General features: G+C 42.3%; 1 protein-coding gene across 1 annotated transcript in view; it reads left to right on the top strand.

Moving 5' to 3' along the window:
* Nucleotides 1–26,373, top strand: part of DNAH8 (dynein axonemal heavy chain 8) — a 13,985,216-nt gene that overhangs the window by 1,367,489 nt on the left and 12,591,354 nt on the right. The window contains exon 11 of the mRNA XM_085610239.1: nt 1,831–1,932. Coding sequence (XP_085466365.1) covers nt 1,831–1,932 — 102 coding nt within the window. The remainder of the gene's footprint in view (nt 1–1,830; nt 1,933–26,373) is intronic.

The following is a 26,373-nucleotide window of genomic DNA, read 5'->3' as shown; positions in this document are numbered from 1 at the left end:
GAATTAAGAGGAACTGTACCCGAGAATGCGACTTTCAAACAGCAGCAGTTGAAAGTGCAGCCAGATTTCACACACGAGGATACTCAGAAGCGAATTTACAAAATGCTAGACGTAAGGTAGATACTAAGGACAGAACGGAATTAATAAGTGGACTTTCTAGAACCAAACGGAAGAAAGAGCTAGCCACACTGTCCCAAAATATGGATTGTAGAATGATTACTAATTACTCTAGCAACCATAATGACCGTAGACAAATATTGAGGAAAAATTGGCATATCCTCAGATCCGATCCGGTTATAGGAGAAGATCTGACAAAAGTACCTCAAGTGTCATTCAGAAAGGCCAGATCTTTACAAGACCATCTGGTTCATAGTCATTATTCTTCACAAAAAAAGGAGTCACGTCTGGGTCCAGTAAAAGGCTTCTACCCGTACAGGAAATGCAAGGCGTGTAAAAACAGTGACAAGACCCTAGTGTATGATGCGCCAGGCTTAAAGACCCCTAAGGAAATTGAAAAATGTATGAATTGTAATATATCATATATGGTGTACTGTTTAATCTGTCCATGTGGACTCAGGTACATCGGGAGAACCATACACCCCACTTAGATCAGGATCTTGGAACATATGCGAGCCATTACCACGAAGGATGTTAACTATCCAGTGGCTCGCCATTTCGAAAGCCATCATAGTAGTAACAGGGATCTGTTACGCTATTTCTGCCTAGATCATGTACCGGCGAGTATCCGAGGAGGTGACAGATTACTCAAACTCCGTAGACTTGAGTCCCGGTATATAATTGATATACAAACTAAAATACCTCAGGGCCTTAATAGCAGTGAGGAATTGGCTGTTCATTTGTCATTTAAAGAATACAAACAACCGGTAAAGAGTATGATATTCTGTAGAAGGTTCTGCAACAATCAATATCTATGATACATGTAAGAGTATGGGCAGCGAGGATATTTTACCTCTTATCTCTAAACAGTCCACGTTTTGGATAAAACTACATCTTATCCTGATCTTTTTCATTTATAATTATGTGGCTAATCAGGTTGTGCTGGTCATAAACCCCTTAATTGACATTTTCGATTCCTTTTGTGATAGCCTCTTTGCATCATGATTGTTTGGTCACCTAGTGTAATTGCCTCCCTTTGTGTTGTTTTGGGGGGGGGGTTCTCTTCTTTGTGGTTTTATTCTTAGCTCACGAGGTTGAGTTAGGTAGAGCATTTTTCAATTGATTATATGCTTGAAGAGGTTAAAACTGTCATAGTAGAACGAGACAGGAGTCAGCCCATCCAGGGCATAATTGTGATAAAAAAACATCTATATGGTTTTTGTTTGTTTTTTGATGTTAAACTAGAATCAAGGAATATCTAATAGCGGCAGCCCATACAGGGCTTGATTTTCATCAAGTATTGAATTAATTTTCTGTTTATTTGTATATATTTATACATGTACGCAGTTGATAAAATGCTTTTAATGATATTGAACTTGCATAATGATCTTCAGTGCATGTTTAAAGATGGCTGAAATGTTTTTGATGTCCATCTGCCAAGTCCTTCATTTATGTTGTGTAACCTCGATCCAAACAACCAATGAATGCTTAGCAATTGATTTAAATAATATTGTCTCGGGCTGCCATGTAAAATTGAGAAAGGCAGTTGCCGAAACGCGTCTTTTTGTGTGCATTTTACCCAGTAAAATAGGGTAATAAGTTCCCCGTGAGTGCTGTACCTTTGTACTTTGCAGCAGCAATATATATATATATATATATATATATACACTATAGTTTACAAAATGCTTTGTTTGTTTTTCTTTCTTATCACAGGTCACAAATCAGATGGTTACAACGTGTAAGGCATACATTACCGACAGTGGCAAATCTCGTGTTTGGGATCAGAATGTAGAAGTGGTAATAAAGAGAATTCAGGTGTGTAAAAAGTGTTTGTCTAGCTAGCTATGTTGCTGTTACAGAAAATCTCAACAAGCATTTATGCTAATGCTATTTAGACAAAAATTGCATTGTCGTCTGGACTAAACTTGTTTTTCCTCTCTCTCTTTAAGTATTCAAGTATCGCATTTCAGCTTACTCATCTGCTTGACATGGGTATGCGTACATACATTTTCATCAAGGGATTCCTTCTGGCATAACTGTTGAACACCCTAATGGCTGTTTGTGTAATTGTGTGTATGTATTAACGGTATTTGATCAATAAGTATCATAAGAGTACAGACAAATACATATAAAACATCGTGGCACATCTAACTGAACTACTCCGTACATCTCAATAAAAGTGCCAATATATTCTGGTTTAAATGAAGAGCTAGTACAATTGCAGATAAATCCATAAAAGTGGCTATATAAACAAGCCCGTAGGTTCGAATTTAGCTGCATGATTGAAACCATTAGATACCCTTTTGCTTAACTTCACCAATGCAAAAGGCCATTTACACAAATGGAAGAAAAGGGAAAGTACTTTAATAGCAGAAGATCTCTGTGCATTTCTAAATCTGTCAACATATACGTTTTCTTTTTCAAAATAATGTAAAAAATGCCTATAGAAATCATCTAGTAAAAAGAATGCCTAAGCTCACCCTCAGTCCATCGACAAAATAAAAAAGATTTTGAGAGCTGTACTGAAGACTAAGGATTAGTTTAACTTTGTCGGGGAGAGCAGTCATTGCTGCCTCCTTTAGAGGTAGGGTATCTTCTCAGTGACCGCCAGTAGAAGCATCGCTGGGAGATAGTGAAAGCTAGTGCCCTATAAAGCACAGGGATGCTGCCTTTTATGCAGCAGGGGGTCTGGTCGCATGATGAACTCAAGCAAAGAAAATAAACATAGAAATAAAATGGCTTGTGTTTTCTGGAAACAAACACCTATTTTGAAAACAGAATGGAAGGCATGCCGCAGCTACGTGGCAGCGTGCTTGCCACTATACTGAAGAAACGTGCTCCTGCCTCGACTCCTTTTTGTTTTCCCCGACTCCATTTTGTATTGCCATTTCGTGATAAAGCCCTACTTGACTTTTTTCTTCTGCTGATGCTGAGACTGTCACGTAAGCCTAGCCCTCCCCGCTCCTTGCGGTTAAGCCGGTTTTCGGAAAGGGAACGAGGACACACGTCAGTCAACGCCCCGGGGCCGTCTTATCTGTACCAGATATCCTGCCCGTAACAGTCAGCGCCCTCGGGTCATGCCACGATGTTGCAACTGCTGCCCTCCCTGAACAAAGTGCTTGGGCAGGTTTAGGCTATGTGGCGCCAGGCTGCACCCGGAGCGGATTGTGTGCTTTTGTGACTGATGCAATAAGGGGCGGGGGAAATGTGTATAAGAGGCTTGTACGCTGCGGAGTGAACCAGCAGCCTCCTTGGTCTTGTCTCCGATGGGCTTGGGATTCTGTTCCATAGCCCGGGCTATACTAATAAATCTCGTTCTCTCTGCAGACGAAGGCTCCCGTGTCTCCTTTTTTGTATGATATAAGGAGGATAAGGTAGATTTAGGCGTCCCCTGCGCCACCGACTCCCAGACATCCCTGAGGATTAGGATTATCGGTTCTACAATGGTGTCCGAACAGGGACCCCACGGGAGCACTGGTCAGGCCCGGTGGATGTGAGGAGATCCGTGAAGGAAGTCCGACGGAGGTACCCTACCCGAGGGACTCTGAAGTCCGGTAGACCGAAGGTCCTGCTCGCGGGTCCTCCCCACACGGTCTGGGCCACTTGATCGTGCCTCCGCTGGGGTCCGCCGGAAGGTTGATTTCTGTCTGGAGTTGGACGCGGTCCTGCGTCTGCAGAGAAGAACTACGTCTGTCAGGCAAGGGTGGGCTGATCACCCACCTAGACCTCTGTCTGTACTGTTATTGACTTTTGCAAAAGCCAAGCCAGCGAGGTGAGTTGTTTAGACCCACTGTTGTCTGTCTGAGAATGCCGGTGTGTAGTAAGTTCAGGAAATTATGTTGTTGTGTATGTACGCAGGACTCCCAGCTGGAGGCAGCTTGTCCGCTCCCTCCAGAAGGGACTCCCAATTATGAAATGTATGTTAAACATGGCCCCTCCCCTATCATGTATTCTTCCCTATGGACTAAATATACAAAAAAGGGAACATAGAATTGCAATGGCAAAGATATGGGTGTTTTGATTCTCAAATTCTGGGCAATTTAGAAGAACAGCTCTTTAAGAAGAGGTCTAGACCTGCCATGTTTGAGGCCATACGATTATGGAGAAAGGTAATAGATCAACGTGTTAAGAAACAGAAATCTATAGAAAGGAAGAAAGAGAGAATGACTATGGCAGACCACGCTAAGGAACATCACCGAGCCCAGATAGAGAAAACTATAGAAGTAGTAGACAGAACACATCAAGCCAAAACCCAGGGCTGTTACCCTGTCCGCAGTAAAGGGCCACTGGGCGGTCATGACAGGGAAGAGGGCGATTCCCTGTTGGATTCCATACTTGAAGCCCCACCCGCTTATGCACCTATGTATACAGCTGTCCCCCCTGCCCTGCCACTCCCTTTACAGGTAGTGGCCAACCTTGTGGTCCCCAATGCCCCTCCGGTTCCGCAACGCATACCAGTCTCTCTCCTTCCATCTCATACTGCCCCAATTTCCTTGATTGACCTCACCCCTCCAACCTCCAGTGCGTTTGTATTACACCCTCCCTCCCCGAGTACCTCTCACCCTCATAACCCATGTTCCACGCTCACTGACACTGATGACTCAGCCTATTCCTTATTGTCACTACCTCGCAGTCTACAGGGATGGTTCACGACCCCCAAAAAAGAGTCATTACGATCATACAGTTATTCTGGTCTCAAAGAACGGGATGCCCAGAAACAGCAGCGCCAGTGCTGGATGGACAATGGAAATATTTACCCAGTTGACATTATTTGGTGTACTTTCCACCAAAGGATGACTATACAACAGACAGACATGTCTGCGTATATGTGTACATTGGTAATGAAAAGGTATGAAGCGCTTCTGCTGTCTATTCCCAAGGGACTGATTGATCTACAACTACGATTGGCAAAAGGTGACGTTCAAGGGGGCGATATGTATAAGGCACTGGTCACACTGGTTGCCTTCAGGGATACCACGTCCCTCCCTGAGCATCCCGGTAATAAAGCCATGCCCATGAGAGAGGTAGCCCCAGTCTTTGTTGACGCGGTAGCCGCCGATGATGGTGCCGGCGTTGCTGCAGCTCCTGCCCACTGGCGTCGGATGTGGGTTCATGTGCCATGGAAAAGAACAGATGTTTTGCAACTCAAATCCCAGTTGCCAGACCCCCGGAAGAATCCATCTGCTTACTATAAAGAATTAGGTCAGATAGCAGCATCAGGCATACTAACGATTGACGATATTGACTTACTGTTTGGAAGTGTAGTGCTTGCTGAGATTTGGGAGCGGATCCGCCATACTGACCATGTGGCTGAATTAGGGGGAACATGGGGGGCCCTGGAAGCAATTGAGGCACGGCGAGAAGGTGGGGTAAAACCAGATCCGGCTGTGGTAGCTCTACCTGGCAGGTTGATTACATTCATGAAGACTTACCTACCTGAAAGGGTTGGTAATTGGGATAAGATTAATGCATGTAAGCAAAGAAAGGAAGAGAGTTTAGCCGATTTCTTCACCCGCTTTGAAACATAATATCAGGGCCATAGTGGACTGGACCCACGTGCCGAGGGCTCCAGTCAAGTGTTTATAGATAAATTTGTCAGTAATTTGCTTCCTGATCTGTCCACAAGACTGAAGAAAGTCGAAAGTACCTGGTCGGCTCAGACGATTACTGGAATATTGGCTACTAGAGAGAATGAAGAAAAGGAGAAGGAGAGTAAAAAGAATAAGCATTTAAAGACTAAAGCCCTGCTGCAACAAGTTTACCCTCCAAAGCGACCAGACGCTAGAAATAACGCTTTCTCCTCAAACAGTGTGGGCGCCTTTCAGAAACTTCCCCAGGGACCCCCCTGACCCTCTTACTCCTCTTCACAGATACCGTCTGGGCCCTTGCACAGCGATCAGTGTGCTTACTGTAAAGAATATGGTCATTGGGTTAATGTCTCCCCCGTTCTTGCTAGAAATATTCAGACAGGCAAGACTTGGCCAAGGGAACGCAGAGAAATTGGGAGGGACAGCGCTCCGCGACCCACTAGGGATAACGGCCCCCTTCGAGATAGACCTGCCCCGCGTTCCGGTCCACTTAACAGATTCGAAGGCGGTCACGAAGCAACAGGAACGTACTTGAATGATGATTACTATGAAGAAGATGAGACTGGGTTCTATCAAGCATAGGACAGCCAGGAAAGGGGAGGACGAAGGGTGCGCATTCCAGTAGATCAGAGGGGTCCATATGTTAACATGACGGTCTCTGGCAGTAATAAGAACTTCCTCGTTGACACGGGGGCTAACCGATCCTCTGTTGCACACAGTTCCGTTCCGGAGACACCCCTTTCTGGCAATACTAATGTCTCCGTGGGATTTTCAGGAATTCCTGTTATTAGCCCCGTTTCTGGGCCCCTTCCCCTGGATATAGGTCCCTGTCACGTTAATGCCTCCCTTGTTCTCACTACTGGGTGCGGTGAAAATTTACTTGGTCTTGACCTGCTCAAAGCTCTGCATGCAAATATTTCTTGTACCCCGGAAGGAGTGTCCCTTACTATACAAGACTCCCCAATACGACATATGTATCTATCCGGCTTGCTCCCAACGGAATTGCAACACCTTCCGTCCTCCCTTTGGGCCTCTTCGGACACTGACGTGGGCTTACTTCACATACATCGACCATGCATTCAGACCCCCATGATTGTATTAAAAGGACAGAAGAAGAAACTAAGGGACGGGTTCATCATGGTCTGCTGATCCATCGCCTGTTGGACTCCCTATCACTCCCTAAGAAGGTAGCTATCATTAAATGCAAAGCCCATAGGAAAGTGACCGAAGACACAGGAAGGGGCAATGCTTTTGCCGATCAAATAGCTAGACAGACAGCCATGAGTAAATCTGATCAAATGTATGTGGCCGGTCCAGCTAGATGGGTGTGCGAAGGGGGCATGATTGAAGATACTGTTCACAATGTGATAGATATTCAGTCACACGCCACTCCAGGAGAGTTGGCCAATTGGAATGAACGCTGGGCCGAGCTGGATGAGCATGGATGTTGGGTACGACTGGGAGAGGAACGGCAATGGATGTTGCCTGACAGTTATATTCTACCAGTGGTCACTATGGCTCATGGACCCGCCCACATCAGTGCGAAAGGTATATGCAAGCTTCTGGAACCAACATGGTATAATGATAAGATGCCCAGTTGTGCAGAAAGACTAGTAAGACACTGTATGATTTGCCTTATGCATAATCCAGGAAAGGGAACGCAAACGCCAGTGGGTGGGTTCTCTCCCCCATCTTATCCTTTTAAAGCTCTGCAGATGGATTATATCCAAATGGATAGGTGCAACAATCTTAAGAACGTGTTAGTGGTGGTTTGCGCCTTCAGCAGATGGATCGAGGCCTACCCTGTTAAGGATTGTACGGCAATGACCACAGCTAAGGTGCTTCTGAAAGAATTCTTCCCCAGATTTGGTAGTCCAAATTAAAGATTTATAATATTCTATGCTTGATCAAATGCAAGCAGCAGCAATCTTGGGATGAAACGCCCAGTGTAGAAAGCCTCACTACAGTGTTTGTTTAGTAACACATCCACCTCATTAAAAAGAAACTGAACTTCAGCCAATGATGAAGAAATGCTTAGCTTTTTACTCCCCGTGCAGGACACCATAGTATCAGTAAAGGGCTCTGTACTAATCTTTGTATGGCCTTATCCTAGTTACATCCTGATATTTCTTTCATCCTCCCTGGATTTGAGCCAGCAATAAATTAACCTTTCAGTGAACTGTGAGCTGTTTTAGGGAATTTGTTGCAAAAAATATCCACTTTATTGGACTGGGGAACACTTACCTAGCATTTATTGCAATCATGTATGAAAAAAGAGAAGCAGGTGTTGAAAAATTATATATATGTACTAGACCTGTTGTTCTACTGACTTGAGTAATCTACTCGACCAAATTATAATGCACTTGATCCATAGATTGGTCTCAAATTGTGCGATCCTAGGCAAATATTTTATTTTATGTCATAATCACATATGAGAGCACCGTCAAATATGTAAACTCAGTATGTCTGCTGTAAAAAACCTCTTTTGTTTTATTTAATAGACTTAACTTTTGCATTCATGTATGATAGAATCCAGCCTAAATATAGGGTACAGATGACCCCTGACTTGCCTCTTAGGTCACTAATAGCATTGTCACCAGGGCGGTGAAAGGAATGTTTCTCAGTTCATGTTTAATAACTCACTTTTAATAAATATATTGCTGAATCATGATGTGGTAACACACTGTTGTTAACAGGCAGCATATTTTCATTTAAATAGACAAAAACGTTCCCACTGCCATGCAGTTTAACTAATAAAACTATATGGAGTACAAAGGATAATGTGTGGAAATCGGGTTTAAGCAATTTTTATCATTTGCACATCACCAAGTAAAGTGTTCTGATTTGTTTTGATGCTACTGAAATCTTTGTTTCCACCACATATCAGAATTGCAAAAAAGTTCCTAACTGCTTATAATTTTTAATATCTATACAGGTAATTTACCAGCGATTTAATTGTATGTTACAAAAACAAAATTGACAACGTATAGTCTTTCATTTCACACTCCCCAGCACTGTTGTCAGAAAGTTCACTTTACAAAATCCTTTAGCTCTGCCAACAGAGAAAGACATAAGATAAAATTTGACCTCTGTCTTTGAACTTACAGAAAATGTGACAAAATAAAAACAAGATTTAATGGCATCTTTACTGCTTTTTCACTTTCTGATTGAATGGACCACCTTTTCTGTGCAAGCTCAGCTCCCTCGCTTAGACGGGCCAGTAGACCCTAAAAATAGCACATCCTGATAAATTCTGATTCGCCATAGTGAGTGGGCCAGTAGATTTTAAGCATCCTGAGAAGAGTTTTCTCTTTAAGTCCAGCTCAGGGGACACTCTCCTGGGACAGAGGGAATGCTGCAACTCCTACCTGTGGCGCTGCCCCTACTCTTGGCTTCTTCTGCCTTGCCCGCCAGCCTCCAACATCGCTGCCATCGCTGGGGTGGGACTCAGTCCCCCGGCTGGACACGCTTCCTGGAAGGGGGCAGGGCGACACAACTGATGCTGTAAGGGCACAGCGGAACTCACACAGCGGGACGCGCGCGGGCGCTCCCGGGCCAAGGGCGGGCCCATCTCGCCTGTCAGTGGCAGACAGGAAGGGAAGGGCTGCCCCCCTTGGTTCCTACTCAATTTGATGACTTGCGGGAAAGACTTAGGGCCTCATGTAGGTAGCCAAATACCGGTCGGTAACGGCCGATTTTCGGTAATTATACCGTTACCGACCGGTATTTTGGCTTTTGAGATGTAGGGGGCTCATTTCTGTATTCGGTAATTTACCGAATCTGTAAAATTACCGAATCGGTAATTTTACCGATTCGGTAAATTCCGAATACAGAAATGAGATGTAGGGGGAATGTGTGGGTGTTGTTTGGAGTCGGTATTTACCACCAACTAATAGTTGGTGGTAAATAATGAATGGATGTGGAAATGCATTTCATAGCGCCTACAAGTGTGCAATGTGGCAGACATACATGCCCTTAGGGCATGTATGTGTGCCACATGTGCACACATGGCCGATTCAGGGGTGCAACAGGGTGTCAATGTGACACCCTGCCACCCTTGCATGTGTTCCCCCCCATTACCGAATCGGTATTTACCGATTCGGTAATGAGGCATACCTTCCCATCAATGGGAAGGTATGCCTCATTACCGAATCGGTAAATACCGATTTGGTAATTACCGAATTTTAGCGAATCGGTAATAATTACCGACTCATTACCTACATAGCATTTACCACTTCATAAATACCGATTCGGTATGATTCGGTATTTATGAAGTGGTAAATGCAAGCCCACCTACATGAGGCCCTTAGTACCATACAGACAGTTCACATTTGTTTTCTTTCACGGAGGCAGCATTTAGGAAAGTACCTGACTTTTTTCAGCCAATACTAACTGTTTTGTTGCACCAGGACATAAAGGGAATATAATTGGAGGGTTACTAGTCCCTCACTGATCATAATTAACAAAGGAGATTTCCTGTTTCTAACTGCCCTGGTCAGTGGCTGAGTTTGGTTATCATTCCAGTACTCTAGGAGAGTAGAATCCATCAACCTTGTTAATGAATCATTTAGAGCCACACTCATGCGAATAAGAACTTGGGAAAGATAATGTAAAGTATATTAAGTATATTGCTGCTCTCATCCTGCATTAACTCGATTTGTTTTTAAATTGCAGTTCTCTTTTATGATATTTACGTTAATTGTTCTAACTGGATCTTACTGTGTTTTATCTTGTGATTGTAATAGAACAGACCCCTACATTGCACTTGCACCTGCACTTTACTACCCAAATACAATTATTTTAAGGCCTCATATAGCACTTGAACTTTACTATTAGAATATAATGACTTTAAGGTCTAAGCTGGTAAAGAGGAAGACACCGGGAAAAACTCCTGTAACTAATACCCCCTGTGCAACCATTGATTCATTCCTGATACGTGCGGTTAGTGCAATAACAGATTAAATAGATAGATCTGAGCACCGTCTCTCTATTGGGCTAGGTATAATGGCGGAAGGGTCACCAGTAGATGACAATGGGTTCGTTCCGGAAGGTGGTACCATCCTGGAAAAAGTAACCCCTATTCAAGGACTAGGAGCCCCTGATGTCCTGTTAGTTGTAATAGACCATGAGCCTAAAATACAAGCTGAGACCCGCTGTGTTCAAATGCCAAATGGTCCTGTTGTGAGAGCTGGCACAAGACTAACTACCCTAGCCTGTAAAAGCGCAATTGAGCAAGATATGTTTACAAATGCACAAATCACACAAATTACAGGAACCATTTTAGGCAAAATTGAGGAACTGCTAATGCCAATCAATGATAAACGTAATAAATTATCTACTGAAGTCTGTAAGATAAGTGGTATATTTAAGGAAATTAAGCACTAATAATAAAAAGATATAGATATAGTAAGGGAAAAGGCAATTGGCTCATCATCACAAATAACTGACCCTATAAAAAGGTATCTAGTAAAGATAAGAAAGGGGATGTACCATGGGGTACAAATGCGCCATCAACGTCAAAGGATAAAATTGAGAAACCAATATTAGTAAATAACATCAGCGATAGGCAGCAGGTAGAGGCCAACCAAGTGGAGCAAGCATATATGTATAGTTCTGGCTCGGATAGACCAAGCATTATAAGCTGTGTGAGGGAAGAGTATAGGGCCAACAACGATAGTGCAGACGTATCCATAAACCTCCCATGGAATGCTGCCCTATGTGGCATTTCTAGTCAATATCCCCCCATTACAGCCAGGACAAAAGAAGTCTCTTGATGGCCTAAAGAACAGAATAGTGCAAAGGTTTACTAAGAATGGTGGATTTCCAGTGGAAGGAGCTGATCAAATACTCCTAACACAGAGAGTGAGTTGGATAGGCCCCTTACGTAAGACCCATAAAGGGGATTGTATTATTATCAATTTTAAAAATCCAAGATGGGCAAGAACTACCCTTGACAGAGTATACTCGTCTAGGCATCATGAACAGAATATATCCCTACTACCCCTTGGGCTTTTCTATAGGCACCTAAGGCCGACCCAAATGAGGTTAGAAGAAGGATACAGCAAACCTAGGGTACCTTTTGATATGATCTCTCACACCCCAATATGCACTCCCGGTTTCAAATAGATTCCAGGCCTTGAGCAATCTTCAAGATATCGACTGAGAAAGGGTAACTATCCATACAGTACTGATATCAACTGTGCTGGAACAGGGATAGCAGACAGTTGTAAAAATCAATAAGTTGTAAATGCTTCTTCTGATAGGGCTTTACCTGATATACTTATTGATGGCCCTCATACTGATTTATGTGATACTAATAGTTGGATGGTATCGCAAGTGGTAGTCACCGTGCCTGATAGGCTTTTATTAGACACTATAAACAAAGAAAGTATTCCTAAAAAAATTAAATGATATACATAGGAACGAAGATAGTTATCTGGTGACCCCGACTGTTACCCCCGAGAGCAGCATAGGAAATGGCTACAAAATAGCAACTAGGAACATTGCAGGATTTATGAGTCAACAAGACATGTTAGGATGGCAAGAGTTTATTAATGTGTTAGACATGATCTGCCTGCAAGAAACTTGTGTCTCAACCCAATATAATTAGACGGATTCTCATCAGATTGGTTGGAGGCTGTACCATCAAGCGCTGGAAGAGCGAAAGGAGGGCTATTGACCCTCATTTCAAATAATTTACCAGTAACTGTTAAAAAAGCTGCTACAATTGGGGCACACTCACAGATCATATGATTGCACTGTAGAGAAGAGAGGGATGCGATTGTGGTCAATTACTATAATAATGTGTTTGACACTAACAGGAGTAACATTGTAAATAAGCTTGATAAAGGGTTAGGTACCTTTATAGATTCCATTAGTAATAATGAGGTACTTATATGGGTCGGATATTTTCACATTCAAACATGCCCTCTGGCAGCTACCCATGTTTGTGGCATTAGGAATGATAAAGGGGATGATTGTATACATTTTATACACAATGGATATGGGGAAGTGTTAAATACAGTGATTGCTAAATATGATTTTGCAATATTACAGTGTGCTTGTGATATTGTCGGGGACCCAATACCAACATTTATTGAGAGAAATGCTATTTCGATTATTGACCATGTTTAAATCTCATCTAATGCCACCTACTTGTGCGATACCCCACTGGTTGCCCAATTATTATTAATTGATCACAATTGTATTGTCCTGTCATTTCAAATGTGGGGCCCAAAAAGGTCAAATCATCATGGTACTGTAGTAAACATTGCCCCGTATAGACCTAATGGGACCCATGTTAGATGGGATGGCGTGGAACGCCAACAATTTATAAATGAAATCGTTTTAAATTGTAAGGAAAAGATTATTTATTGTCTAAAAGAAGAGGTAGACCCTAGGGAGCTGATTGATAACTTTGCACAGATTAATATTACTATTGACAGGATTTTAACGGCTCCCAATTAGGAGGGAAGGAAGAAAAGAAAGGGGTGGTTCGACCATACTTGTACCGCAGCATTAAAGCAATTGAAACAAGCCCTACACTGTAAGACGAGAGACAATGTATTAATTAAAAACCTAAGATATAATTACAAACTTGCCCTAAACAAGAAGAAAAGGGAGTTACAAGAGATAGCATGAGATAAACCCGCTTTGGCCGCAAACATGGCTAAGCTATTTTGGGATACTGTAAACATGCAGTTCTTGAAGGATGATTCATTCCCAGAATTATCATCCCACGTTACATGCGAAGCTTGGGTATCACATTTCAGGAGCATTTTTTATCCAACGGGTTTTGATATGTGCATGGCGCCTAATTAAAAAAAGAGTGATTAGCATGCCATACCATTAAATATCACAGTGGAAGAAGTCCAGGAAGGACTGAGGGGCAGCAGGGGAGGGAAAGCTCTGGTCCCTGACGGAGTACCTGTCGATGTATATAAAGCTGAGGTTGATTTATGGGTGCCAATTCTTACAAGGGTTTTTAATTTAGTGGTGACAGAGTGTATACCTCCACTATTGGGTCAGTCAGTTCTCTTCCAGGGGATCCTCATCAAAGTCATAAGCACATGAATATTACCGCCCATGCGCGGACCCCAGAAACAATATACACACATATATGTGAAAAACACATATATATATATATATATATATATATATATATATATATATATATATATATATATATATATATATATATATATATATATATATATATATATATATATATATATATATATATATATATATATATATATATATATATATATATATTACGTTTCACCAAGTACTGAAAGTACAAAATGCACTCTTGTCAGGAGCAAATAACCGCTTCAGATTCCGTCCATCATTGATAATTCATTTTTATTTTATAAAGCCACAGCCAGAAAAATTACCCTACGCGTTTCGGCGAAACTCACCTTGGTCACGGGTAACCTGAGTCAAAAAGTAAACACATTTAAGACTGCTCGTTACACATTACGTACAACGCAATCAACATAGATAACAGACATACACATCAAAATCAGTAACCCAAAATTGGCGGCCATCTTAGCACGGTATTCTCATACAATAAAGTTGTTGTTAAAAACATGCCCATAAACTCGCAATACAGTATCCACAGTCAAGTGTGTACAACAAGAAACTCACATAAGTTCATTCTTGTGCAATTTGCAAAACAATTCCTACTTTTCTGAATGATTCCTCCAACAAACATTTCTCTCGTATTCCTGATAACGAAAGTAGACATATTGTCCGTCAAACACTGAGAACAATAAACAACGTGAAATACATTGATCTATTGAATTCTTGCTAATATGAAATCAAAGAACTTGGTGATCCCCAAGTGTACCTAATATAACCAAACTTTGGATGATAACACACAATAAATAATAATCCTTTGGTTATCTAATTGCCCTAGTTGGGCTAGAATCCTGTAGGACACTCCATAGTAACACATCATACCCCAGTGGGTTAGGTCAAACCACCAAGTTCAATGACAGAACATCTGATAAATTAAGGACAAGGTGAGTATTCCCAGGTATTATAACCCCCACCGCAATCATGAACTAAAAAACATTGGTTGAGGTAAACTCCAATTCAGTCCAAGTGGACAAAAAAGTACTCTCTCTCCCACATTAGGACGCAAAAACCAAGGCTTCTTCATTCCTCATGACTGTTCAATGGAAACTGAAACAGAAGGAAGAGGAGAGAAAATCTGGATGAAAAAATTAAAATTAGATGTACACATACGCGTGGGCTCTGTCCTTCAATAGGCCTGCCACAATGAGAACAGTCAACATAACAAAACTCACATACAAACTATAATAAATAGTAATAGATGATTCCAACACCTAGTCACACAGAATCAAATAATCACTTTATCATAGAACAAATCATTGCCAAATATCTAAAAGGAAGGTACAATCTGCCTAGAATCTCATAATGCTTGAAAGCACATTTCGCTAAACAGCACAATGTGCTTCAAAACCATCCGCTACACAACCAGAACTCTCGAAATAGAGTGCTCCTCCTTTTGATGTAAAGGTCACCAATAGTGTCTCTTCTAGAGTAGAACTGGATAAATTCTATTCCCCTGGATGCCAAGACATTTCTTCTTCAGAGTTTAAACCTTCAGGGATCTTAGTATTCAAATCAAGGATATATCTCGACTCTAGTTGGCGGAGTTTACGTATCCTGTCCCCTCCTCTTTTTGTAGCTTCCACCCTATCAATCACAAAGAATTTTAATAGATTGCGATTGCTTCTGTGAAATTCTTCAAAATGTCTGGCAATTGGTGACAATTTGTCTCTGTTCTGGATTGCCCTTAGGTGTTCCAAGACACGTTTCTTCGCTGTAAACATCGTGCTACCCACATATTTCTTAGCACAAGGGCAGACCAAAACATAAACACAATGGTCAGACAGACAAGTAAGATGTTTCCCAATGTTCCTTTCTGTATCACTGACAGGGTAATGCACTTTTTAACATTAGTACTGAACTTACAAGCTTTGCAAGACATACATGTAAAAAATCCCTGTATATCGCTGTGAGGGCTGCTGTTGCTTGTCACCTCATTCTTGCAAAGTCTATCTTTTAGGGAATCAGATTTCCTGTAGGTGATATTGGGCGAAGATCCTATCCTATCTCTCAGTGTGGATTCTGTGGACATGAATTTCCAATGATGATTCAAACAGTTACGCACCTCCCAAGAATTAGAGTGATAAGTGGTTATAAATCTTATAACTCCATCACTGTTATCCTCATCCATTTTCTCTTTCGATGTCAATAACTGACTTTGCGTGAATTTCCATGCCTTTGTCAATGCCTCTTCGATAATACAGGGGGTGTATCTCTTTCCAGAAATCTTTGGGTCATACAATTACTTTCCAGAATAAAATCCGCTTCCAAACTGCAATTCCTTCGAGCTCGGAGGAATTCTCCATAAGGAATACTGCGGATTAAACTTTTAGGGTGTCCACTGTCTGCATATAGCAAAGTATTCCCTGCAGTGGATTTCCGAAACAACTTGGAAACAAGTTTCTCGTCCTTAGCCTCTATATACAGGTCCAGAAACTCAACACTCTGATTACTCACAGTACCTTCAAATTGTAAATTCATCTCATTCTGATTTAATACAGAGATGAACTCATCTGCTTGTATATGGGACCCACTCCAGATGATAAAAAGATCGTCAATATACCGCAGCCATAATTTCACATGGCTGCGGTATAATTGCTGTGTTCTAGACACCTGCTGCTCCCAGCAGCCCATAAATAAATTGGCAAAGCTGGGAGCAAAGCAGGTGCCCATCGCTGTCCCTTGGTTCTGTCTAAAACAGACTCCATCAAAGATGAAAAAATGATTTTCAAGACAGAAGGTCATCATCTGTAGTAACATCTCATTGTGCTTAAGAAAAGAGATGGAGCGGGAGCTCAAACATTGTCGGCATGCCTGAATGCCTTGGGTGTGTCTAATCGAGGTATAGAGGCTACACACATCTAAGGTGATTAATAGGTAACCTTCTTGCCACTTCAAATCTTTGATTATACTAAAAAAATGTCTGCTGTCCTTCAGATACGACGGTAATTTTTCCACATAGGGATGGAGGAAATAATCAATATATTTTGAAGTTTTTTCTAGTAGGGAGCCCATGGATGATAATATGGGCCTCCCCGAAGGACTAACAGCATTTTTATGAAGCTTTGGTAATAGATAAAGAATGGCAATTTTGGGATTACGGTTAAGCAAAAAGGCATATTCATCCCATTCTAAAATACCTGTTGTTTGCCACTGTTTTAACATCCCATAATACCTGAGGTATTATGGGATGTTAAAACAGTGGCAAACAACAGGTATTTTATATGCCTTTTTGCTTAACCGTAATCCCAAAATTGCCATTCTTTATCTATTACCAAAGCTTCATAAAAATGCTGTTAGTCCTTCGGGGAGGCCCATATTATCATCCATGGGCTCCCTACTAGAAAAAACTTCAAAATATATTGATTATTTCCTCCATCCCTATGTGGAAAAATTACCGTCGTATCTGAAGAACAGCAGACATTTTTTGAGTATAATCAAATATTTTAAGTGGCAAGAAGGTTACCTATTAATCACCTTAGATGTGTGTAGCCTCTATACCTCGATTAGACACACCCAAGGCATTCAGGCATGCCGACAATTTTTGAGCTCCCGCTCCATCTCTTTTCTTAAACACAATGAGATGTTACTACAGATGATGACCTTCTGTCTTGAAAATAATTTTTTCATCTTTGATGGAGTCTGTTTTAGACAGAAGCAAGGGACAGCGATGGGCACCTGCTTTGCTCCCAGCTTTGCCAATTTATTTATGGGCTGCTGGGAGCAGCAGGTGTCTAGAACACAGCAATTATACCGCAGCCATGTGAAATTATGGCTGCGGTATATTGACGATTTTTTTATCATCTGGAGTGGGTCCCATATACAAGCAGATGAGTTCATCTCTGTATTAAATCAGAATGAGATGAATTTACAATTTGAAGGTACTGTGAGTAATCAGAGTGTTGAGTTTCTGGACCTGTATATAGAGGCTAAGGACAAGAAACTTGTTTCCAAGTTGTTTCGGAAATCCACTGCAGGGAATACTTTGCTATATGCAGACAGTGGACACCCTAAACGTTTAATCCGCAGTATTCCTTATGGAGAATTCCTCCGAGCTCGGAGGAATTGCAGTTTGGAAGCGGATTTTATTCTGGAAAGTAATTGTATGACCTAAAGATTTCTGGAGAGAGGGTACACCCCCTGTATTATCGAAGAGGCATTGACAAAGGCAAGGAAATTCATGCAAAGTCAGTTATTGACACCGAAAGAGAAAATGGATGAGGATAACAGTGATGGAGTTATAAGATTTATAACCACTTATCAATCTAATTCTTGGGAGGTGCGTAAATGTTTGATTCATCATTGGAAAATCCTGTCCACAGAATCCACACTGAGAGATAGGATAGGATCTTCGCCCAATATCACCTACAGGAAATCTGATTCCCTAAAAGATAAACTTTGCAAGAATGAGGTGACTAGCAACAGCAGCCCTCACAGCGATATACAGGGATTTTTTACATGTATGTCTTGCAAAGCTTGTAAGTTCAGTACTAATGTTAAAAAAGTGCATTACCCTGTCAGTGATACAGAAAGGAACATTGGGAAACATCTTACTTGTCTGTCTGACCATTGTGTTTATGTTCTGGTCTTCCCTTGTGCTAAGAAATATGTGGGTAGCACGATGTTTACAGCGAAGAAACGTGTCTTGGAACACCTAAGGGCAATCCAGAACAGAGACAAATTGTCACCAATTGCCAGACATTTTGAAGAATTTCACAGAAGCAATCGCAATCTATTAAAATTCTTTGTGATTGATAGGGTGGAAGCTACAAAAAGAGGAGGGAACAGGATACATAAACTCCACCAACTAGAGTCGAGATATATCCTTGATTTGAATACTAAGATCCCTGAAGGTTTAAACTCTGAAGAAGAAATGTCTTGATATCTAGGGGAATAGTATTTATCCAGTTCTACTCTAGAAGAGACACTATTGGTGACCTTTACATCAAAAGGAGGAGCACTCTATTTCGAGAGTTCTGGTTGTGTAGCGGATGGTTTTGAAGCACATTGTGCTGTTTAGCGAAATGTGCTTTCAAGCATTATGAGATTCTAGGCAGATTGTACCTTCCTTTTAGATATTTGGCAATGATTCGTTCTATGATGAAGTGATGATTTAATTCTGTGTGACTAGGTGTTGGAATCATCTATTACTATTTATTATAGTTTGTATGTGAGTTTTGTTATGTTGACTGTTCTCATTTTGGCAGGCCTATTGAAGGACAGAGCCCACGCGTATGTGTACATCTAATTTTAATTTTTTCATCCAGATTTTCTCTCCTCTTCCTTCTGTTTCAGTTTCCATTGAACAGTCATGAGGAATAAAGAAGCCTTGGTTTTTGCGTCCTAATGTGGGAGAGAGAGTACTTCTTTGTCCACTTGGACTGAATTGGAGTTTACCTCAACCAATGTTTTTTAGTTCATGATTGCGGTGGGGGTTATAATACCTGGGAATACTCACCTTGTCCTTAATTTATCAGATGTTCTGTCATTGAACTTGGTGGTTTGACCTAACCCACTGGGGTATGATGTGTTACTATGGAGTGTCCTACAGGATTCTAGCCCAACTAGGGCAATTAGATAACCAAAGGATTATTATTTATTGTGTGTTATCATCCAAAGTTTGGTTATATTAGTTACACTTGGGGATCACCAAGTTCTTTGATTTCATATTAGCAAGAATTCAATAGATCAATGTATTTCACGTTGTTTATTGTTTTCAGTGTTTGACGGACAATATGTCTACTTTCATTATCAGGAATACGAGAGAAATGTTTGTTGGAGGAATCATTCAGAAAAGTAGGAATTGTTTTGCAAATTGCACAAGAATGAACTTATGTGAGTTTCTTGATGTACACATTTGACTGTGGATACTGTATTGCGAGTTTATGGGCATGTTTTCAACAACAACTTTATTGTATGAGAATACCGTGCTAAGATGGCCGCCACTTTTGGGTTACTGATTTTGATGTGAATGTCTGTTATCTATGTTGATTGCGTTGTACGTAATGTGTAACGAGCAGTCTTAAATGTGTTTACTTTTTGACTCAGGTTACCCGTGACCAAGGCGAGTTTCGCCGAAACGCGTAGGGTAATTTTTCTGGCTGTGGCTTTATAAAATAAAAATGAATTATCAATGATGGACGGAATCTGAAGCGGTTATTTGCTCCTGACAAGAGTGCATTTTGTACTTTCAGTACTTGGTGAAACGTAATTTATTGGTTGGGCTGCTTCGGAGCCTGAATTGCACCGACGTACGAAGTGTCCCGGCGTTTTCCGAAGAAGTGGAAAGGTTTATATATATGTGATCAAGGGCTCCCGAGGCCCGAAACGCGTCATGCGTGGGTTGTGAGTTGCAATAAATATCCTACCTGAAGTCCAGCGGGGTCTGAGTTTCCTTCTTCGCCGCCGTGGAGTGGAAGTAGTAGGAATTGGAACTTTTGATATATATATATATATATATATATATATATATTGTATCCCAAAGTCCTTGGAACTATCAGGACATTATCAGCACGGCGCTCTATATGCAAATGAGGCCTGTTTTTGTTCACCACTACCTACTATAGGAAATAAGGATTTTTCAATTATATAACCACATCTGAACTTACTTGAAGTGATACACTATGCTCACATTGGGACTCCGTGTCCCATCATGCATTGAACAGTGTTTGCACTAAGCCCACGCCCATTGGGGGCAGTGATACCAATCAATATAAACCGGAAGTGAAAAACGAAATGTGAGCTTCAGGTGTTGGTTATTGTAGCTCAAGAAGAAGGGGATGCAAGTCCCTGAAACGTGTCGGCATGTACATTGTAATGTGGAGGAGAAAGACGGGCTGCATCTTTAAAGCTGGTGAGCTGAGTACCGTCGAGTGCCCTCCCGCTGCTTCAGGGCACTTTGGATTACATATATATATATATTCACTTAAAAAACCATAGGTTTCACACATGTTATAGTTAGGTGGATATTTCACTCCAAACCAATGAAATTCCCCCGTTATAGTTAGTTCAGATAACTATAACTCGCGCGCCCGCAGTCCTCTGCTCATGACGTCACATATTACATCACTCATGACATGGTCAGTGGCATCACTCTTAACATCACTGATGACATCATCCTTGTGATAGAGTGGCGGTCGCGCAAGTTATAGTTATCTGAACTAACTATAACGGGGGAATTTCATTGGTTTGGAGTGAAATATCCACCTAACTATAACATGTGTGAAACCTATGGTTTTTTAAGTGAATTTGCAAGGTTTTTTAAATGCTAATTCCTAACTATAACGTGTGTGAAACCTATGGTTTTTTCAGTGAATTTGTACGGTTTTTTAAATGCTAAGTTATGTATGTATTATTTTTTTTTAATATATTTATTTTACAATAAACTACATATTAAATTTTTTTTTTTTTTTTTTTAATGGTTTTTCACCATGCGCGCACAGTGCGCGCACCCCCGCGATTTAAAAAAAAAAAAAATTAATATTTTTTTCCGCCTTCGGGTCCTTCAGGAGCCCCCTGACAAAGGCTAGGGGGTCAGGAACTCTACCCTGCCCCTTTTTCACGTTCGCCACCTTCCTTTTCCACTCTCGCACTGAAAACAAACAAAATGGCGGCCGACACTTCCTGATTTCGACAGATTCGAACGTTGACTGACATGTAACAACCAATCAGAATTACGCTCGCGCACGTTAAGGTGCGCGCAAGGTGCACGCACGGTGCTCGCACGGTGCGCGGCTATAGACATGTATGTGCTTTTAACTGCAATTTTCTCAGGAACTACTGAACAGATTGACTCCATATATACAAAAGGCACTTTCCTGACCTGAGGACTACCTCTCTGCCAAATTTCAAGTAATTCTGTTCAGCCGTTCGGGCTGTACCTTCGACTAAAGGTCCTATGGGAAAATGCATGGGGAAAACGCGTTTTGGGACCCCTCTTTTTTCTCGGCCCCCGCTTGACGAATCCCCCCGAGACTTTCAGGGTAGGAGCTGAGCAGAGCGCCCCATTAGTTTTTAAAATTTCACGAAGATTCGTCAACCGGCGCCAAAGTTATTCAAAATAGAATTTTGAGATTTCCTATGGAAACACGGTCCTAACTATAACTATCTACTGGCGACCGCCAGTAGATAATATATATATATATATATATATATATATATACATATATATATATATATATATATATATATATATATATACACACATACATACAACAAATGCAGCCCTCTATACAGTATGAGCTGGGTAATGCTACAAGAATTCTCTTTGCACAAATACACATTCAGAAAAGCAGGGAAGAAAACAAAGTGCATTTGAACTCCTTTAATGTGCAGTAGAAACCATAATCCTGCAAAGGGGAATGAAAGCATTGTCAGCTTACAGGCTGCATTGCAGAAAAACTTAGTGTAGAAAGCTGAAAAGCTAACTCATAGAAACACATAGGAAAGAACTGGCACCGTGCCTTTAAGGCAGCCATGACCCCTACCTTCCCATCATGCCTCGGGGGGGGGGGGACAGTTAGGTCAGTTGTTCTTTCCGGCTCCTTCTGTCAGCTACTTCAGCTCTCGGCTTTTATGATTTTTGTCAGAAAATATCTCCTGTTTTTTTTGTCAAAACCTACTTACTTCGACGTCTGTGGTTTTTTTGAGAGAGTTGAGCATATTTTTTCTCCCAGAAATGCCGTCTCTCTTTGACTCTTGCCCTTCCTGTGGCAAAAAGAAGGCTAGATCAGGCTCCCAGTCTGTCTGTATCCTTTGCCTTCCTGAGGATCATGATCCTAAGACTTGCCAGCATTGTCAGTCCCTGTCCAGGCATAGTCTGAAGGACAGAGAGAGGATTCACCTTTATGGGCTGGCTGAGAAGGGTAAAGCTTCTTCTAGAGGCAGGTCTCTGGTGAAGAAGAGAAAGGAGAGAGCCAGATCTTCATCCAGAAGTAAGGTGCCAGTCGACATTCCACGTCGAAGCACAAAGAGGTCGACGTCGAGAAGAAGATCCCTCTCGAAAGACTCACCTGTGCTTGTAACATATAGTCGTTCGACGTCGAGGCAATCACCATCGACGTCGCATCATTCCTCCAGACGGCGTTCAGCCTCCAAAGTCCGCATGGAGTCATCGGCTTCAGTTACGAGCTCTCCTCAAGTAATTTCAATGAGAAGCTCTTCTTCTCCATCTCCTGAGGCACGAAAATCCCCTAGGTTGTCAGTGTGGTGGACTTCCCAACACAGCTGAAGAGTCCTACTGCTTTGCATTCAGTATTGGGACTTATTATATTTAGTCCTCAATATAGTCTGTTTTGTAGGTCCTAAAGAGGTCAGAGAATTATTTTCAAACTCTAATATCGAGCTTATTAAGTCTAGCTTGAGACACCTATAATCAGCCGTGATATTTTTCCTCGGTTGCTTTAGACCTCTTGATGGTAAGAGCCAACTTGTTTCGACCTTCAAGTGTGGGGACCAAAGTAGTGAATTTAAGGAAGGTCTTCATCAGGGCGGGCTTTATTCAAAAACGACTTGTGGTGCCGAATTGAGCTTTCTTAGTACTCCGGAGTATACTTCTAGCCTCATCTGTTTCGTTTTTACTCTCTTGGCATTCTTCAAGTCCGCGTCTCATAGATGGGTTTCCGTCTTCCAGTTTAACCTGCATTCGCGCGTCTTGATGTGTCATGTGAAATTAACCTTTATTTCAAAATATGAAAAGAATTTAAAAATGAATGCACCCCAGAGTTAATAAAAAGGACTACTGAGGCACAGTTAAAGTGTTCTTTATAGTTTCAGACGTACAAGCTTATGTTGAACATAGATATGTCAGCGCCTCAAGCTTCTACCTCTATCATCTTTGAGACTCTCCATCAATAGTCTGTGGCTAGACCTTTGCGCCCACTGGTTCCTGGTCTTCTTCAACCAGCAATGGACGTTTTTCTCACCCCATCCTCGATTAAAGCAGCACCAGCGAGGATTCAGAAGAAATACAAGCCGGCGGAAATGGATCCTCTATTTTTAAAATCACATCCTCCACCGGACTCGGTGATCATCGTGGCAGCAAAGAAAACTCATGCTGTCGGTTCTTCGTCCTCTGTCCCTCCAGACAAGGAGAGTAGGGCTCAGGATTCTTGGGGGAGAAAGGTATTCGGCTCCGCAGCATCCTCCTTGAAAGTATCTAGGGCTGCAGCTCTGTTGGCCCGCCAGGATTTTGGGGAAATTCTGCAGGAAGGAGCCCTGGCTTCTTATCAGGTGATTAGCATTACAGCAGATGGGGCTTCTCTGGCCGCTCATTTGTATGCACACGGAATTTGTGCAAGGAGGTCTTCATGGCCACGCTTAACAGCTTTAAAGCCGGAGTCTCAGCATCGAATTTTAAATCTCCCATTCTCCGGCACCTCACTTTTTGGTTCCCACACTGATGAGGAAAGGCCAGGATGAATGCTGAGCTGGACACGTTAAAGGCGGTAGGCCTGGAAAAGAAAAAATAATTCAGGCGTAGATACTAGCCTTACAGCCGCAAGAACTACCATCAGAGGATTCAAACCCCTCAATGGCAGCGGAGGCAAAACCAGCAATCCAGGTCTCAGTCTAAAGGCTGTAGATCAGCCACAGGCAGAGGAGGGCAACATCAACAATCCTCCAGCGCAGCCAAGATTTCACGGAAGCAATGATTTTCTGCTTCCTCTAGCGCCGTTGCCCACTCCTGTTGGAGGAAGTATTTCGAATCACGTGGCAGAGTGGCGCAAAATAACCAAAGATCAGTGGGTGCTAAATATACTGAACAATGGATTTGCACTTCGTTTCAGCGCACCCCCAAAGAAAATTCCTCCAGTAAAATCACACCCCCACCAACTAAAATTGCTACGTCAGGAGGTGTCTATCCTCCTACAAAAGTTGGCCATAGTCGAAGTTCCTCCTGCTCAAAGAGGAAAAGGAGTCTATTCCAGGTACTTTCTGGTGCCAAAGAAAGACCAAGTGCACAAATTCAGACCTATCCTGGATCTTCGATCTCTGAACAAGGTCATTCAGAAGGAGAAGTTTCATATGTTGGCGCTACATCAAATATATCCGCACCTGCAGAAGGGGGATTGGATGTGTTCGATAGACCTCCAAGATGCGTACTTCCACATCCCGATTGCTCCACGTCATCGCAGGAGATGAGATTCATGGCGGGTGCCAAACATTACCAGTTCAGAGTCTTACTGTTCGGCCTAAAATCCATGCTGAGTGTATTCACAAAGTGCATGGTGGTGGTAGCCGCAGCTTTACATCGTCAAGGCCTGTTTGTGTATCCGTATCTGGACGATTGGCTGTTGAAGGGTTTGTCCCCACAGATGGTGAAGGAACACTATTGAATTTGCCTAAATCTACTTCACCGCTTAGGCCTTCATGTGAACATGGAAAAATCTGTCCACCAGCCTTCTTAAACTCTCCATTATCTGGGCGCCACCATAGACTCCGGCGTAGGAAAAGTGTTTCCTTCGGAGGATCGACTGTTAATCAATGAAACAGAAGTGCAACTCTCTGCTTCATGCACACCAGCCATCAGTACGACAAGTGACATCTCTTCTAGGGTCGATGGCCTCTTGCATTTTTCTCATCCCCCTACTCCAGATTGAGAATGAGACCGCTGCAGCAGGATCTGGAAGACAAATGGGACCAATCCTCAGGACATTGGGAGGATCAGATTCTCCTTTCCCATGCTGCAAAGTCATCAATGATCTGGTGAACTCAACCGAAAAATCTACTAGTGGGAGATCCTTTCCATCAACCTCTCCCAAAGCAATCCCTGATCACGGATGCATCTCTTCAGGGATGGGGGACGCACTTGGGTTATCTACAAACTCAGGGCAGATGGCCGAGCAATGAGCAGACCTACCACATAAACATGTTAGAGCTGTGGGCAGTTCATCTAGCCATCAAGGCATTCCAACTATCGGTTCAGTCAGAGTCGATACTGATTCGAACAGACAATATAACCACCATGTATTACTTGAACAAACAAGGTGGAACACATTCTCGCCCCCTGTCACTGGAATCCGATGAAATCTGGCACTGGCTCCTGGCCAGGAATCTCTCGATCACAGCGGTGCCTCTGCCAGGAGAACAGAACTTGCAGACAGACGCTCTCAGTCGGCACTTCAAAGAACAAGAATACTGAGTGCTCAACGACGAGGTAGTGACAGACATCTTCCATCAATGGAGTCATCCATCCATTGACCTCTATGCAGACGATCCAAACAAAAGTTGCCACGCCTTCGCGTCCAGATTTTACCGGCCAGGAACGAGAGGAAATGCTCTTTTGATAGACTGGTCCGGAACATTTGCGTACGCCTTTCCGCCCCTTCCTCTCATCCCGAAGGTGGTGACCAAGCTCATCTGATCCAGGATGAAGATGATCCTGATAGCACCAGACTGGCCTCGCCAATGGTAGTATACGGACCTATTACAACTCCCAATATGTCCACACAGGAGGCTTCCGTGCAGACCAGACCTTCTGACTAAAATGGGCAGGAAGATTCTTCACCCCAGCCTTCCCTTGCTGAGC

This window comes from Triturus cristatus, chromosome 6 (genome assembly GCF_964204655.1).
Source record: "Triturus cristatus chromosome 6, aTriCri1.1, whole genome shotgun sequence".
In the NCBI taxonomy this organism is placed as follows: domain Eukaryota; kingdom Metazoa; phylum Chordata; class Amphibia; order Caudata; family Salamandridae; genus Triturus; species Triturus cristatus.
The sequence above is the reverse complement of the archived record's forward strand: the minus strand, read 5'-3'. Positions and strand labels throughout refer to the sequence as shown.